The sequence below is a fragment of the Carcharhinus amblyrhynchos genome, chromosome 10, assembly GCF_965287045.1.
Source record: "Carcharhinus amblyrhynchos chromosome 10, sCarAmb.v2.hapA, whole genome shotgun sequence".
Lineage (NCBI taxonomy): Eukaryota > Metazoa > Chordata > Chondrichthyes > Carcharhiniformes > Carcharhinidae > Carcharhinus > Carcharhinus amblyrhynchos.
Window position 1 is genome coordinate 3267255 of NC_137333.1, and position 14926 is coordinate 3282180.

The window sequence follows — 14926 nt, forward strand, 5'->3', positions numbered from 1 at the left end:
TGCTTTTCCGTGGAAGTGTAGATAAAGTCAAGGTCAATGGATAGGAGGTTGGTTTGCGTGATGGCCTACATTCACAAGCTTTTGTAGTTTTTTTTGCAGTCTTGGGCAGAGCAGGAGCCATACATCCAGAAAGAATCATTCTGTAAAAATTGGTGAGGGTCATAGCAGACATGCCAAAATTTCCTTAGTCTCCTGAGAAAGCAGAGGCATTGGAGGGGCTTTCTTAACTATAGCGTCAGCATGGAGGGGACCAGGACAGGTTGGTGGTGATCTGGACACCTAGAAACATTCAATCATTTTCACTTCATTCCCGTTTTGAGAGAACTTTGATTTTGTCCAAGATCTAAACTTCACCCCACACTCTTCACAATGAAAGTTTCCATCAGACTTCCACGGTTGGCACAGATCAATAGCCTTGAGTGGTTAGTTTCATCAGGAGTAATTGACCTCAGCTGCAAGGCAGCAACCAATGAAACTGCTTCCATGAAACAGTTGAAATTCCTCAATGCAATCACTCACCATGGAGACCACAAGCAGATCATAGTGTAACATGACAGACCAAATGGCCTATTCCTGCTTGCAGTGAATGCAGGAATATGCATCTCACCCCTCCTTTTAAAGGAATTGATTCACTTTTGACTTTTCCTGAGGAAGGCCAAAGTGTCTATTCTAAATGTTTGTGCTTTGACAATAGCACCAGTAATTGTACACCGTAATCAACTCAATCCTGAATTCCCTCCTTACTGGACAAACCTATTTTCCGTCAGGATTACTAGAAGAGATATATGCTGTCCCTTGGTTACACCATCCCAAGGCAGAGTGTTAGTCTCCACACATTGACTGGTGATACCCACGTCCACCTCACTACCACATCCCTCAATTCCAACAGTGTTGCTAAATTATCAGACATCCATCATTGGATGGGCAGAAATTTGCTCCAATACCGCAAACCCAAAGTCATTATCTTCTGATGCAGTTGAGCTCTGACGAAGACAGTCATCCGGATTCGAAACATTCTTCACAGATGTGGTCAGATCGGCTGAGATTTTCCAGCATTTTGTTTGATTCCAGGATCCATGGTATTTTGCCTTTATCGTTTTTACTCCGCTCTCATTCCCGAGATACTGACTCCATCCCTCCCCCTCACATTCCCGAGATACCGACTCTGTCCCTCTCCCTCAGCAAGTGGCTTCATCCCTCTCATTGGCAACAGTCTGAGATTAAGTCAGTATCTTCATAACCTCGATGTTGGGTTTAAAACTGGTGAGCTTCTAGTCTCCTATTTGCATCATCAAGGCCACCTATTTTCACCTCCAGCATCACTCGATATTTCCCTACCCACCTAATCCACTGCTGAAACCCTCACTCATCCCTTTGCCACTTCTAAACCCGACCACTTCAACATACTCCTGGCTGACCTCCAACATTCTACCCTCTAAACTCGAGGTCATTCAAATCCCCAGTGCCAGTGCTGCAACATGGTCCCTGGCGCTATGAAGCAGCAGTGTGAACCGCTGTGCTGCCTTGGTGTCACTCTTAATTTTATAATGAGTTTGTGAAGTGCCTGGGAATGTTTAATTAGTTTCAAACTGCTGTTAGAAGGTGTTGTTGAGATGGCCATGAACTCAGCAATTTCCACCACCCCTCTGAAAGGGAGGGTAAAAGAGGGTAAAGAAAGGAGGGGGACAAAGAAAAGGTGTCTGCAATATTTGAGAAAGAAATGGTGTGTGGTGTAATATTGCAAAGAGAAAACTCCATTTATTTCCAGATTTTAAACATCAGCAAATCTAAAATGCGTATTTATTTGGCACACACCGACAAGCCTATGAAGAAAACGTAGACTACAAAAAGACATTACCAGAACAGGGCAGGTTTGCATTGTTTATTCTGAAATTGCAATTACATTGAGTTGTTTTCTACAGGAGTTAGTAAAATCAAAATTTAGCAATGTGAAAATAAAAATGAGAAGGTCTAAGAAAATGAACTATAAAATATTTTTTAACACTGCCAGAGCAGCTATTAGTGGAATAAAGGCCCACAGTAATCATTAAACTTCCAGCTCCTTTCAAATATTACTCTGATTCCTTTGCTAAATGTACTCCTACTTCAAGTTATTTAACGTCAGGGAAATTAAAGTCAGCCAGTTTTTTTTTGTAAAACACCTCTTCATTTATCCTAAATGTTTTAAAAAAAATTAAAACTGCTTTACACTAAGTGTATCGCTGTTCTCTGGCTGCTAGTGTCACCATGTCATACACAATCCCTGCTCTAAGGTTTGCACATCTCAGCAAAACTTCTTCAAATGACTCGTAAAGAGGGGAGATGTCACTGTTCTCATAGTGTTCAGATTGAGTTTCCTATAAAATACAACTGGGATCGGAGCATCAGCAACGTACTGAAATGTGAACAGAAATCATTTAAAGCAATGGCTGAAATATAAACCACGCACCTTTCGGATGTACATAAACCTGTGACACCAGACAATTTAATAATGCTACTTTTATTATTGCAAGTTTGGAGTTTTGCATAACAAAGCCAGGTACAGTTACCAATTTGTCTTTAGCTATGCCCAATCTCGTTTCCCTCAAATGAGCGATGCACGAAGACCGTCCTTGTAGGAAGGTGCTACCCCACGACAGCTAAAACACCAAGTCGCCGTGTAAATTCATTAACAGATTCGCCTGTTGATAAGGTGGCAGGACATCAAGTGAAAAGCTGCGTTCGATTAACAAAAGGCGCACTTCACATCGATTTGCCATTGCAATTTATCATTTTTTTTTATTGGACCGGGATGTGCTGTTGAACACGCTAAAGAAATTCACATTTCAGAAAGATTTGCAAGACATCATTCAGTGCTCGAAAGAAAGGAAAGAGGTTGAGATTATCCAAACAATAGCACAAATGAGAGATCTTGCATGCTGCAGTTTAACCGGCAAGAGAATCTATCGCCTACCTTGAAAAACAAAACAATCTCCACGCTATTTAGAAGTACGATACTAGATGTATAGAAATATCTTACCAATTTAATGCATACCAGCACTGGAGCAACTTGTTTCAAAATAGTTATGGTTGATATGAAAGTTGTTTAAACTGACTGCATTTGTGCCATGTTCTGGAGATACAAGTAGAAAAATAACTATCAGTGCTGTAAGGGGTGGGGAGGTGGGGGAGTGATTATGAAGATATTCCCCTGTAATTTGCAGCAGTCTTAATACACAACGTACTGAACCACAGAGCTTCCTGGTATTCACTGCGGTCTGCAGAAGTGACCCACACAACAGTTCTCTCACAGAAGAGGGAGAAAAAGGACAAATCATGAATGATTTCTTTTTTTTTGCATGTTAATATTTAAGGCCATTCAAGCAGTGTTCAACAGATTCTGTATGGCCGCCTGCTGGGCTTCATTAAGCGATGTCATGCACTCGGTCCACAGACCTCCCGATCCCTGAAATCAAAAGGAAAGCCAACCTTTCAGTGACTTTGACACAGTATCATCACATCGAATGCTTTGGCGCGGCTATGTCGTGCATCATGCTGGCACTACCCTTAGCTGAACAGCACGATGTGGTAATATTACTGATGTTTACTTTTTGTTAGTTATAGAATCCCTACAGTGCAGGAGGTGGCCATTTGGCCCATCGAGCCTGCACTGGCAACAATCCCACCCAGGCCCTATGCCCGTGGCCCCACATATTTACCCCGCTAATCCCTCTAAGCTTTGCATTCTTGGACACTAAGGGGTAATTTAGCATGGCCAATCCACTTAACCCGTACATCTTTGGACTGAGGGGGGAAAATGCAGCACCCGGAGGAGTCCGCACAGACACGGAGAGAACGTGCGGATTCCACGCAGATGGTGACCCAAGCCAGGAATCAAACTCAGGTCCCTGGAGCTGTGAAGCAGCAGTGCTAACCACTGCACCACATTCAAATACAGCAAGTGCAGTTTGTATTTAAACTGTTTTAGTTACGGCATACATTTTTAAAATGAACACAGCTGAAGTTTTTAATTATTTTTCCCCAAATGGTATGTGGGTGTCATCGGCAAATGTTGTGTATGCGGTCCCTGCCTCTTTAAGACAGTAGTCACTTAAATTGAGGGACCAACGGAAACTGAAAGTGAGTGATCACACCAAAGTTGAGTCCTCTCTCAGGCAGAATCATCTAGCAGCCTTGTAAGTAAACATGCAAGGACTGGAGCTCTGTCCAGGGCTGCAACCCTCCTTTTTAAAGTTTATTAGTATCACAAGTAGGCTTACATTAACACTGCAATTAAGTTATTGTAAAAATCCCCTAGTCGTCATACTCTGACGCCTGTATGGTACACTGAGGGAGAATTTAGCACAGCCAATGCATCCAACTTAACTCCTGTACCAAGCTTCTCTTATCAATAATACCTTTTGCTCCCAATAATGCCTGAACTCTGTTAATGACGCTAGAATGCCATAACATCAGTTAGCATTTATTGCCCATCCCTATTTACCCTCGTACTGAGTGACTCGCTCAGCTTTTCAGAGTCACCCACGTTGCTGAGAGTCTGGACTCCAGACCGGGTAGGGATGGTAGATTTTCTTCTCTAAAAGGATGGATAATTACAACAACTGATGCTAGTTGCCGTGGTCACCATGACAAAGATTAGCTTTATATTCCAGATTTACGAACTGAATTTAAAATTCCATTAGCTGCCGCAGTGGGATTTGAATCCGAGTCCCTGCAGCATTAACCTAGGCTTCTGGGTAACTAGGCAATCAACATTACCCCTACCATCTCCCCTGGGTACAACATCTGCATTCAGTTACTACATCTTAGCAAACCAGTTTATATATGTGTAATGAGAGGTGCTTCATTTGGTAACTAGCTCCACTCTAACACACTAACCTGTACTTGTCGAATTACATTTGCCAACCGTTTGCTACAGGCATCTTCATTCTTTATAGCTTCATTAGTCAGTCCATCAGCAATGATAGCAAACACTCTGGGAAGGCTGGAGTTATTAGGTCCAAGGACAATTGGATTGTTACTGTGGAGAAAACAATATATTTAAGTCTTAGATTGCAGCGCTTACCTCATTGAGATTGCTCTGAGATTATAAACAGTACCAAATTTGCTACTCAACCTCAGCCAGCTGTCACATGGATAACCAATTTCCCCCTTGCTGTGCGCACTTTTCTGAACACTATTCACTGCAGTATCAAAGGGTTTATGCCGAAACTCTATCTCCAGCACCATAACCTCACCCAGATCCTCTGATGTGGCTGCTTTCCTCCAATTCTGGCCTTTTGCATATTCAAGTTTCCCATCGCTCCACCACTCGCAGCCAGGTCTCCAGCTGCCCGGGCTCCAAAGTCTGGAATTCACTCCCTTAACTTCTCCACCTCGCTCGCCTCAAACTAGTCTTTCAAACTAAAAACTTGCCTCTGATCCATTTTGGTCGACTAAGCTAAAACCTTGTGTGTTTTGACCCCAAGATTTATCTGCTGTCGATGTTCCTTTGCCACTTTGAGGGCACTGTACAATTGGACATTGTTCAAACATCAACTGATACACATTTTGACTAAATCAGTTCGAATCATTGCTCCTTCGGGATGACAGAATGTTAAAGATCAGTTTGTCACCCTTACTAAAGCTGGGAAAATGGGATTGGTGTTGACGTTCCAGGGCAGCTGGTCACACTGTGCAATAGCACCATCTGGAGGCTCGTGCGGGTACACAGCAGCAGTTAACATTCAGTTACATTCACCCTGAACCAACTGCCCCCCACTCCACCACCGCCACCACCCCCCCCCCCCCCCCCCCCGCCCCACACCCCACCACCGCCATACTCAGGGGCTGCAACCCCTCCCTCTCCCTGTCACATCTCAAACAGCTCCCAGTTCCACAGAAAAATCACTGAGCAGCAACGTTAACAATTCCTCCCCCACAGTGATGCGATCAGACCTGGGCAATTTCCAGCATTTTGCTTTTAGTCCTAAACCCCTCGACTGCAGGCAGACAAATTTCAATAAGCTGCTTTAGGTCGATCAAAATTAATTCAACAATAGTTAGAATAAATGATCATTCTTTTAATCCCCTTAAAAAATTAGCAGTATTTCAAGGGTTCAATAGTGACAGAGCTCATCAACTTATAGCTTATGTGAGGAAAATAAAACCTCTTTGGTCATAAGACGATAAAAATCAGTCAACCAACATGCTGAATAACTAACGCGAAATTCTGCAGATGCTGGAATCTTCCCAGCTGCTGTCAGACTTTTGAATGGACCTACCTTGCATTAAGTTGCTCTTTCTCTACACCCTAGCTATGACTGTAACACTACATTCTGTACTCTCTCCTTTCCTTATAAACGATATGCTTTGTCTGTATAGCGTGCAAGAAACAATACTTTTCACTGTATGTCAATACATGTGACAATAATAAATCAAATCAAATCTGAAACAACAGAAAAATGCTGGAAAACCTCAGCAGGTCTGACAGCATCTGCGAAGAGAGAATAGAGCCAACATTTCAAGTCTAGATGACTCTTCGTCAGAGCGAAACGTTGACTCTACTGCTGAGATGTTGACTAGCATGGTTGTAGAACCACAGAACACAGGAAGTCATTCATCCCATTTTGCCTGAGCCATACTTGAAGGAGCTTTGCAATTAGCCCCACTGTCCTGCTCTTTCCAGTCCAGCCTTGCAAACGTTTCCTCACAAGTTAGCACAAGCTGCACTCATATTTAGTTGGGATAAGAATTATGTTGGGATATAAGACTTACCTTTCAATAAGGTCGCACAAATAAGTGAAAGTGTGAACAGCTTCTTCCTTGTCTTCATGAAGTGGGAGCCACGACAGCCAGTGAGGCAGAACCTCATTGACATTTACACATTCTGGTCTACACTTCATGACTTTGCCCACTGCAGATATACAGTTTTCCGTTGCATTAATATTTTCTTTGGTTTTGGACCCTTCCATTTGAATAACACCTACCAGGAGTGGAATTGCCTCTGTTGGGGGAAGAACAAAAATATTAAACATTTTTATTATTCTGTCCAGAAAGAAATTGAAGTTACAGTTCATTTATTAGTCACAAGTAAGGCTTACACTAACACTGCAAAGAAGTTCATAGAATCTTAGGAACCCTACAGTGCAGTAAGAGGCCATTTGGCCCATCGAGTCTGCATCGACCACAATCCCACCCAGGCCCTATCCCCATATCCCTACGTATTTACCCGCTAATCCCTTTAACCTACGCATCTCAGGACACTAAGAGGCAATTTTAGCATGGCCAATCAACGTAACCCGCACATCTTTAACATAAGCTACTGTGAAATTCCCCTAGTTGTCACACTCCTGTGCACTTAACCAACCTAACTAACTGTTTTTCAGACAGTGGGAGGAAACCACAGGAAACCCATGTAGACACGGGGAGAACGTACAAACTCCACACAGATAGTCACCCAAGCTGGGAACTGAACCCGGGTCCTTGGCATTCTGAGGCAGCAGTGCTAACCACTGTGCCAAAACACGCACTCCTCTTTGGCTGTTGCCCTGTCCAACAGCACCACCAATCCCTATGGAAACAGTCACCTCCTGATAAAACAGTGTTGGAAGGTCATTTAATTGTCAATTTTGACTTTTGCCCATAAAGTGTGCATTCTTCAGCAAAAGCCTGCTAGATACCAGATACTTGCTAGATAGATCAGGAACTGTGGCACCTCTGCAGCCAACTTGCACAATTTCAACACAGAACCACCCAGGACACCCAAGTGAAGGATTGGAGCTGCTTCTTCTTCAGTGTTCAGTACTGCACGGAGTTTGCCCACTAATAAGGACGTAATTCAACCAATACCGCAGGAGTTCAGGACCACTGCACAGCAATTAGACTGAACAACATTTGATGACAAAATTCAATGTGCTACCCAATGAATCTTTCAATCCCAGTGTGCCCCAGAAAGATTAACAACTGAAAATAAATCAAGATAAATTATAGTTGAACTAGAAAACATCCCACTATACAACTTTAGATGACCATTAAGTTACATATAAAACACAGCTCTGGTGAGAAATTCTACCTCCATGCCACACTTATCCAAATTTGTGGCTTCAGGACTTTGCCCATCAAAATTAATGCATTATCATAGAATCCCTACAGTACAGTAGGTGGCCGTTCAGCCCATCAGGTCTGTACTGACCACAGGCCCTATTCCCATAACCCCACACATTTGCCCCACTAACCCCCCTAATACTAGGGCCAATTTAGCACGGCCAATCAACCTATCCCACACACCTTTGGACTGTGGGAGGAAACCCACGCAGACACAGGGAGAAAGTACAAACTCTTCACAGACAGTGACCCAAAGCCGGAATTGAACCCGGGATCCTGGCACTGCGAGGCAGCAGTGCTAACCACTGTGTCACCAGAGGAGATATACATATATAATATACATATTATACAAAGGAGATATTAGTTCTAGGCATTATAACTGCCTGGGGAATAAGTATTTATTGTCCTAATCTTTAACAATATTATCCATTGCATAATTGCACACTTAAAATATTCAATCATCTATTCTAAAAGTCAGACAGCAAAATTTTGATTGAAAGTATTCCCTGCAAGGGTAAGGTTGCAGAGTGAATAAATCAAATCAAGTTAGATTGCAAAGCAATCAAAAACGTCTTACACTATTATCTAATACCCAAATCAAAGTCACCTTGTTGCAACTTGAAAGTTTAAATTGAAAATTAAATTAACAATCCGGCAAAGCTAATATTTAAAAAAATCCACATTACATGCATTTCTCTCACTGATTTACAATTACACGATGCCACTTTCAAAACAGGTTCCATCTCCCCCGCCACACACTGAAGAGGGAAAAGGAAAGTCACACACCAAATAAAAGGTTGCAGGAAAACCGTAAGAATAAATACGTGTAATCTGGGTCACCTCTGGCTCTTAAAAGAAAGATCAGAATCTCTCTTGAGATCAGAATGAAATGGAACAGCACAGTCCAGCTAAAGCTGTTACACTATTGTACAAACAACTCTGTATCCAGCACACCGCCAACAGATTGAACTTTAAAATAGCCAGCCACAGTTCAACAATCTCAATTTCCACCCACCCCCAACAGTAAACATGCTGAAATTCAGCAGAAAGCTTTGGTAAGCTGCAGACATTTTGTAGAATCCTGCAAAATGCAGGAGGCTGCCATTTGGCCCATCAAATCTGCACTGACCACAATCCCACCCAGGCCCGATCACCATAACCCCATGCATTTACTCTAGCTAGTCTCCTTGAAACTAAGGGGCAATTTAGCATGACCATTCCACCTAACCCACACGTCTTTCGGACTGTGGGAGGAAACTGGAGCACCCAGAGGAAATCCACGCAAACAGGGGGAGAACGTGCAGACTCCACAGACAGTGACCCTAGCCAGGAATCGAACCTGGACCCCTGGTGCTGTGAGGCAGCAGCACTAACTATGTGCTGCCCAATTAGGTCAGATTTTTTTAACAGCTCATGATCTTTTGATGAAGCAATGCTAAAAATAGCATCCTACAATTAGGAAGGGAATATCACTGCAAAATTGCACAGCTGAAAGAGCTTGAACACCACATGTGCTAAGTTTCTGCTTTAATCCCACACTGTTAGTTTTGTTGTTTAAGTGTATAAACAGAAAACCTTAACCCTTTAAACCTACCGGTACAGAATGGTCTGTAACTCTCTCCACCAAACTGTGCCATAACTCCGACGCCATATGCTGCTGCTTGTCTGACCTCAGGACTGTTGTCACAGATGTATTGCAACATGGGCCTCAGGAAGTACTCTGCATATTTAAAGGATGTAGGACTGCAATGCTCAATTACGTCATCAAAGATGCACAAACCCCACTGCTTGTCTGCCCATGGCCTGTGTGGACACTACAGAAATGAAAAGTATTCATCAGCGGGAAAACATCGGGAGAATGCGGAGTCAATGCCAAAAAGTCTGGGGAATTTTTTTTTTTGCTTTAAACTTACAATTAAATTGACTATTAGTGGTAGGATTTGTTCAAACCACGGCAGCACTTTGTCCTTGTAACAGCTGAACATCGAGTGAAGGATGTCCGAAATTTTAGTCAAGATGTAAACATCGCTATCATCCTATAAGCAATTCAGACATTACATTTAAAACCAGTCAGAATTCATCCAGAATTAGCCACAACAATCAGGATTCATATCATTGAAAGATCCCAACTATTCTTTCATCGCAATGAAATTATTTTGTCACTAGAGAAATATCACAGCAATCATTTTAAGATAAATTTAGCACAACCTAACAAAAACATAAAAATATTACTTCATCTTGCAAGTTTTCTTCAACTTGTTCATCGTAGTCTTCATCTTGTCTTTTAGCTAAAGGTAGAAAACAATGATCAAATTGCAGCGTTATATCGTTAAAAACCTTACAAATAGAACAAAAAGAGACTGTGATGGGAGGTGGTGAAAAGGTGATAGAACTGTGCATAAAAGTTCACAAAGCATGACCAAATCTGCAGGTCATTTTATTACAAGTTTAACTGTACAAGTGCATCACGTTTACCTTGTCTCAATTCCTGATTTTTAAAGTGTTCCTCCAATTTCCCCTTCATAATGTTTCCTAGTTCCTCGAGATGTTCCTTGTTTAAGCAGCCCTCACCCATCAACTCTATACACTAAAAGACAGAAGCACGCGACAATGACATAAATAAAACCTTCTTTCATAGAGAAGAGGGAAACATCTCAATCCAGTTAATTTCACTCCAGATGATCCAAGTAAGTGTCTGAGTTTTGCTTTTGCATTTAAAAAATTTGGCATTACTGTCAGGTAGTCACTTCCTCCATATGTCTTCGAGGTGTGACCAGTCTATTTTCTCGATTTCTGCACAGGTGGATTGTCTGTGGGTGTAGTTGCAGTATTAATCACTCTGCAGTTAAATGCTTGATTTATTTGATCATGTATAGAAATTATTTGGCTTTCAGAACTTTATATAAAAAGTGCCTTTCCATAGGCTATTTTTGGGGGACAGCGTAGGATGAGCAATGGATGCAGAGGAAGGAAGTTTTTAAAATGCAAAATAATTATTTTTGTTTTGGTGCAGATTGTAAAGGAAATCAAATTCACCAGCAGCAACTGTTCATTCAGAAAGCTGATACACCAAGGAGAAGACCCACTAATCTTTGAAGGTAGACATGGAAGCAAGTCTTATACTGGAAGAAACTCCATCCTGGACCTACATTAAGGGTTCATTGTAGTGCTCTTATGCACATGTATTCTTAAATGTTGGTATAATCGCACACTATAAACTTTTATATGCTCTATGTCTCCCTTGGTGTTCAATGTTCAGTAGCTTTTAACTGCTTCCCTTCACAGTGGGCTTTGAGCTTAAAGTGAGGGTGTTGCAAGTTGGAAATTTAGTGCTAAGGCTGTTGAAGTAGCAACCAACGATATAGACTATGATATTTTATAGCAGCAGAACCAGTTATTTGAGCTTCAAGACAGAGAGCATTTGGTTTTTAGGCACTAAGAGAATCAAGAGACATGGGGATAGTGAAGGAATTGAGATTGAAGATTAGCCATGATCATACCAACCGGCAGAACAAGCTCCAAGAGTGAAATAGCTGGATTCCTAGCCCAATTTTATTTTCATGTCACATTCCTCCATGTACATTAAGGATACCATCAAATGCAATTTTTTTCATGCAAAATAAACTTAAACCAACTTCCAAAAGTCTACATAAAAGATTACCTTTGCAAAAGAATGCATAATTTCAGAAAGAACATCAGAATCTGGCTCTGTACCAATTCCTTTGATGAGGGAATCGCACATAAAATGCCACATTTGTGTCACATATTCAGGTCCTTGGACACGGGCACATTCAAGTAGCAGGGGCATTGATTCAGCCGCAGCAACACGAACACGTTTCACGGTCAAGGAAGAACACACAGCATTAAACAAATGTAAGAACGCAAATTTAAATTCACTGCCAAGAGGGACTTCAATATTAAATCTATAACCTGAAAAGACAGATAGACTTTCATTTTAAATCAGTACTTTTCACAAAGGGCATCTCAAAGCACTTTAAATCAATGCTGCATTGTAGCAAATACAGCAGCCAATTTGTGCACAGCAAGCTCCCACAGACAGCAAATGTGATATAATCCAGGTAATCTGTCTTTGTGATGCAGATAAATATTGGCCAAGCTCTCTGCACTCTTTTGCAAAACAGTGTCATGGGAATTTGAAAAAACATCCACTGGATATCTTGGTTTCATAGATTTCCTGCAGTGCAGAAGGTGGCCATTCAGCCCATTGAGCCTGCACCAACAACAATTCCACCCAGGCCCTATCCCTGTAACCGTACATATTTACCATGCTAATCCTCCTGACACTAAGGGGCAATTGAGCAAGGTCAATTGACCTAACCCGCACACCTTTGGATTGTGGGGGGAAACTGGAGCACCCGGAGGAAACCCCAGACAGACACGGGGAGAAAGTGCAATCTCCGCACAGACAGTCACCAGAGGTTGGAATCGATCCCGGGTCCTTGGTGCTGTGAGGCAGCAGCGTTAGGCACTGTGCTACTGTGTCACCCAAAACGCCTCACCTGAATGAAGTACTTTTAACAGTGCAGCACTGTCTCAGCACTGAACTGGCTAGCCTTTGTGCTTGAGCTTTGGACTGGGAGTTCAATCCACAACCTCTGACTCAGAGGCATGAGTGCTACCAGCTGAGCCACAGCTGACACCTGGTTCTAAATCAGGTATTACACTTCATGGTGAGAATTTTCTTTAATCAAATTTGTTTAAACAGATAAAGGCATCAAACCCCAATTTCTCAATTGAATTCACAAAGCATACAATAATTAAGTTGGCCCCAACACAACATTCAGTCACAGAAAGTTCAAAAAGATACCACTCAATTGTGGTACAGCACAACTTGGCAAATACTATCAAAACACAACATATATTTATATAGAGAAGATATTTATATATTCTCCCTTCAGTTTGTTAGAGGGCTGTCAACCCATTTGAATTGGATGTGTTATAAAGCTAGCCTGTCATTGTTATTCGCTTCAATACTGACACCTAGATTTTTGACAGCTTTCATACACTGAAAAGACAGACTTGTATTAATATAGCATTTCCGACGGCTACTACACGTCTTCAACTTTACAAAATGCAGTCACTGCTGAAATGTAGAAAACGCGGCAGCCAAATAGTGATTGAAAAAGAATTACAAAAGGATATCGTCATGAAAATAAAACTTTAGAAGTGGAACCATCAGCTTCACCACTTGCTCAGTGTACTCAGCAAACCCTTCCTTTAGCTCTTTCGCATAACAGACCTGGGGACAGAAATCACAATTTGTTGGTACAGTCAAAACTGGTGAAAAGCACTCACATCATTACTAAAGCACACAGACAGTATTTTGTTTAATTCTCCTGGTTCAATTTAAGAACCAACAGCTTATAAAAAAAAGATGCAAAAGTTCACCTGAAACTGCAACTGAGTGACTGAGTTATATTTCGAGATGGACAGCACAATGAAAGCAACTCTGATTCACCAATAGGATTGCTGAAAGATGTGATAGATTGGTTGGCGCTAGTCGAAATATTTAATAGGATGCATGACTCCAGCAATTAGTCACATATCTACAGAAATTCCAAACCAATAACAACTTCCTGGATAGAAAGTCAGTTACTGCTCAGTAATACTCGCTATTTTCCACATTACCATTCAGAACCTTTGTAAGAGAAGAGATGGAGGTGACAGTTTTCAAACAGTAAATTCAATTGAGCCCTTGTCCGTCGAGGAACATTAGTCTGGGTCCCCAGGTTATTGGCCCAGTGACAGTACTACCACGCCAGTCTCATCTGTTGAAACAGTATTCTGAAGTCAAGTAAAATACATACGATTCTTGCGATGTTAAAAAGCCTGTAGCATCCAGGTTTAACTCTCTCTTTGCCGATATTCTTGGATACGCTTCAAGTGGTGCCGGCCAGCATATGTATCGACAGTTGGTGCTGGGGTGTCATCAGGATTGGGACTCATCCAAGATATTTCCCCTTTTTTCAAGGCAGAGGTTGGCTGGAGCATTTCCCACACCCAATGGAGACCCTTGTCTGCCTCACTCTCATTCTACCTTTGGCCTCTTATACCATCACAACAAAGCTCAAGACAGTTCATCTTACGAGGGCCCAACATTCTTCCAGTGTCAACACCAAGTTCAACAATATTAAATCCTAACTTCCGCTCCCATTTTTCTCCCAGAAGAGCAACTGCTGGTGGTAATTACACTGCTAGCATTGACAGCTCCTCCCGAAACATCCTTTTATTCCTTTTTGCCTTGAGCCATCATTACTTTTTAATCTCATCACTCCTGCCATCAATACCATCGTTCTTCTCCCTTTCTAATCCTGGCATCAGCTGTTACTTAAACACCACTAAATTGTAGAAAGCCTGCAGCGCAGAAAGAGACCATTTGGCCCATCGAGTCTACACTGACAATTCCCAGGCCCAATCCCTGTAACCCCATACATTTACCCGCTAATCCCTCTAACCTACACATCCTGGACACTAAGGGGCAATTTAGCTTGGCCAATCAACCTAATCTGCACATCTTTGGAGTGTGGGAGGAAACTGGAGTACCCAGAGGAAACCCACGAAACATGGGGAGAACGTGCCAACTTCACACAGACAGTGACCCAGATCCCTGGCGCTGTGAGGTAGCAGTGCTAACCACTGTGCCACCCTGCTGCCCTTTCCAGCTCTCAACCCTTTTCAGCTCTGATGAAAGGTCGTTGACCCATAACATTACAACATAAAGCAAAAACTACAAATGCTGGCAATCTGAATTAAAACAAAAAATCCTAGAAACACTCAGCAAGTCTGGCAGTATCTGTGGAGAAAGAAACCAGAGTTAACT

General features: G+C 42.1%; 1 protein-coding gene across 1 annotated transcript in view; it reads right to left on the minus strand.

The window, feature by feature from the left end:
* Window positions 1–1867: 1867 nt before the first annotated feature.
* Window positions 1868–14926, minus strand: part of kpnb3 (karyopherin (importin) beta 3) — a 61386-nt gene continuing 48327 nt past the window's right edge. The window contains exons 18-26 of the mRNA XM_080198068.1: window positions 13249–13345; window positions 11747–11919; window positions 10561–10672; window positions 10318–10373; window positions 9999–10121; window positions 9680–9899; window positions 6757–6985; window positions 4879–5020; window positions 1868–3445 (exon numbers count right to left, since the gene is read on the minus strand). Coding sequence (XP_080054194.1) covers window positions 3359–3445; window positions 4879–5020; window positions 6757–6985; window positions 9680–9899; window positions 9999–10121; window positions 10318–10373; window positions 10561–10672; window positions 11747–11919; window positions 13249–13345 — 1239 coding nt within the window. The 3' untranslated portion in view covers window positions 1868–3358. The remainder of the gene's footprint in view (window positions 3446–4878; window positions 5021–6756; window positions 6986–9679; window positions 9900–9998; window positions 10122–10317; window positions 10374–10560; window positions 10673–11746; window positions 11920–13248; window positions 13346–14926) is intronic.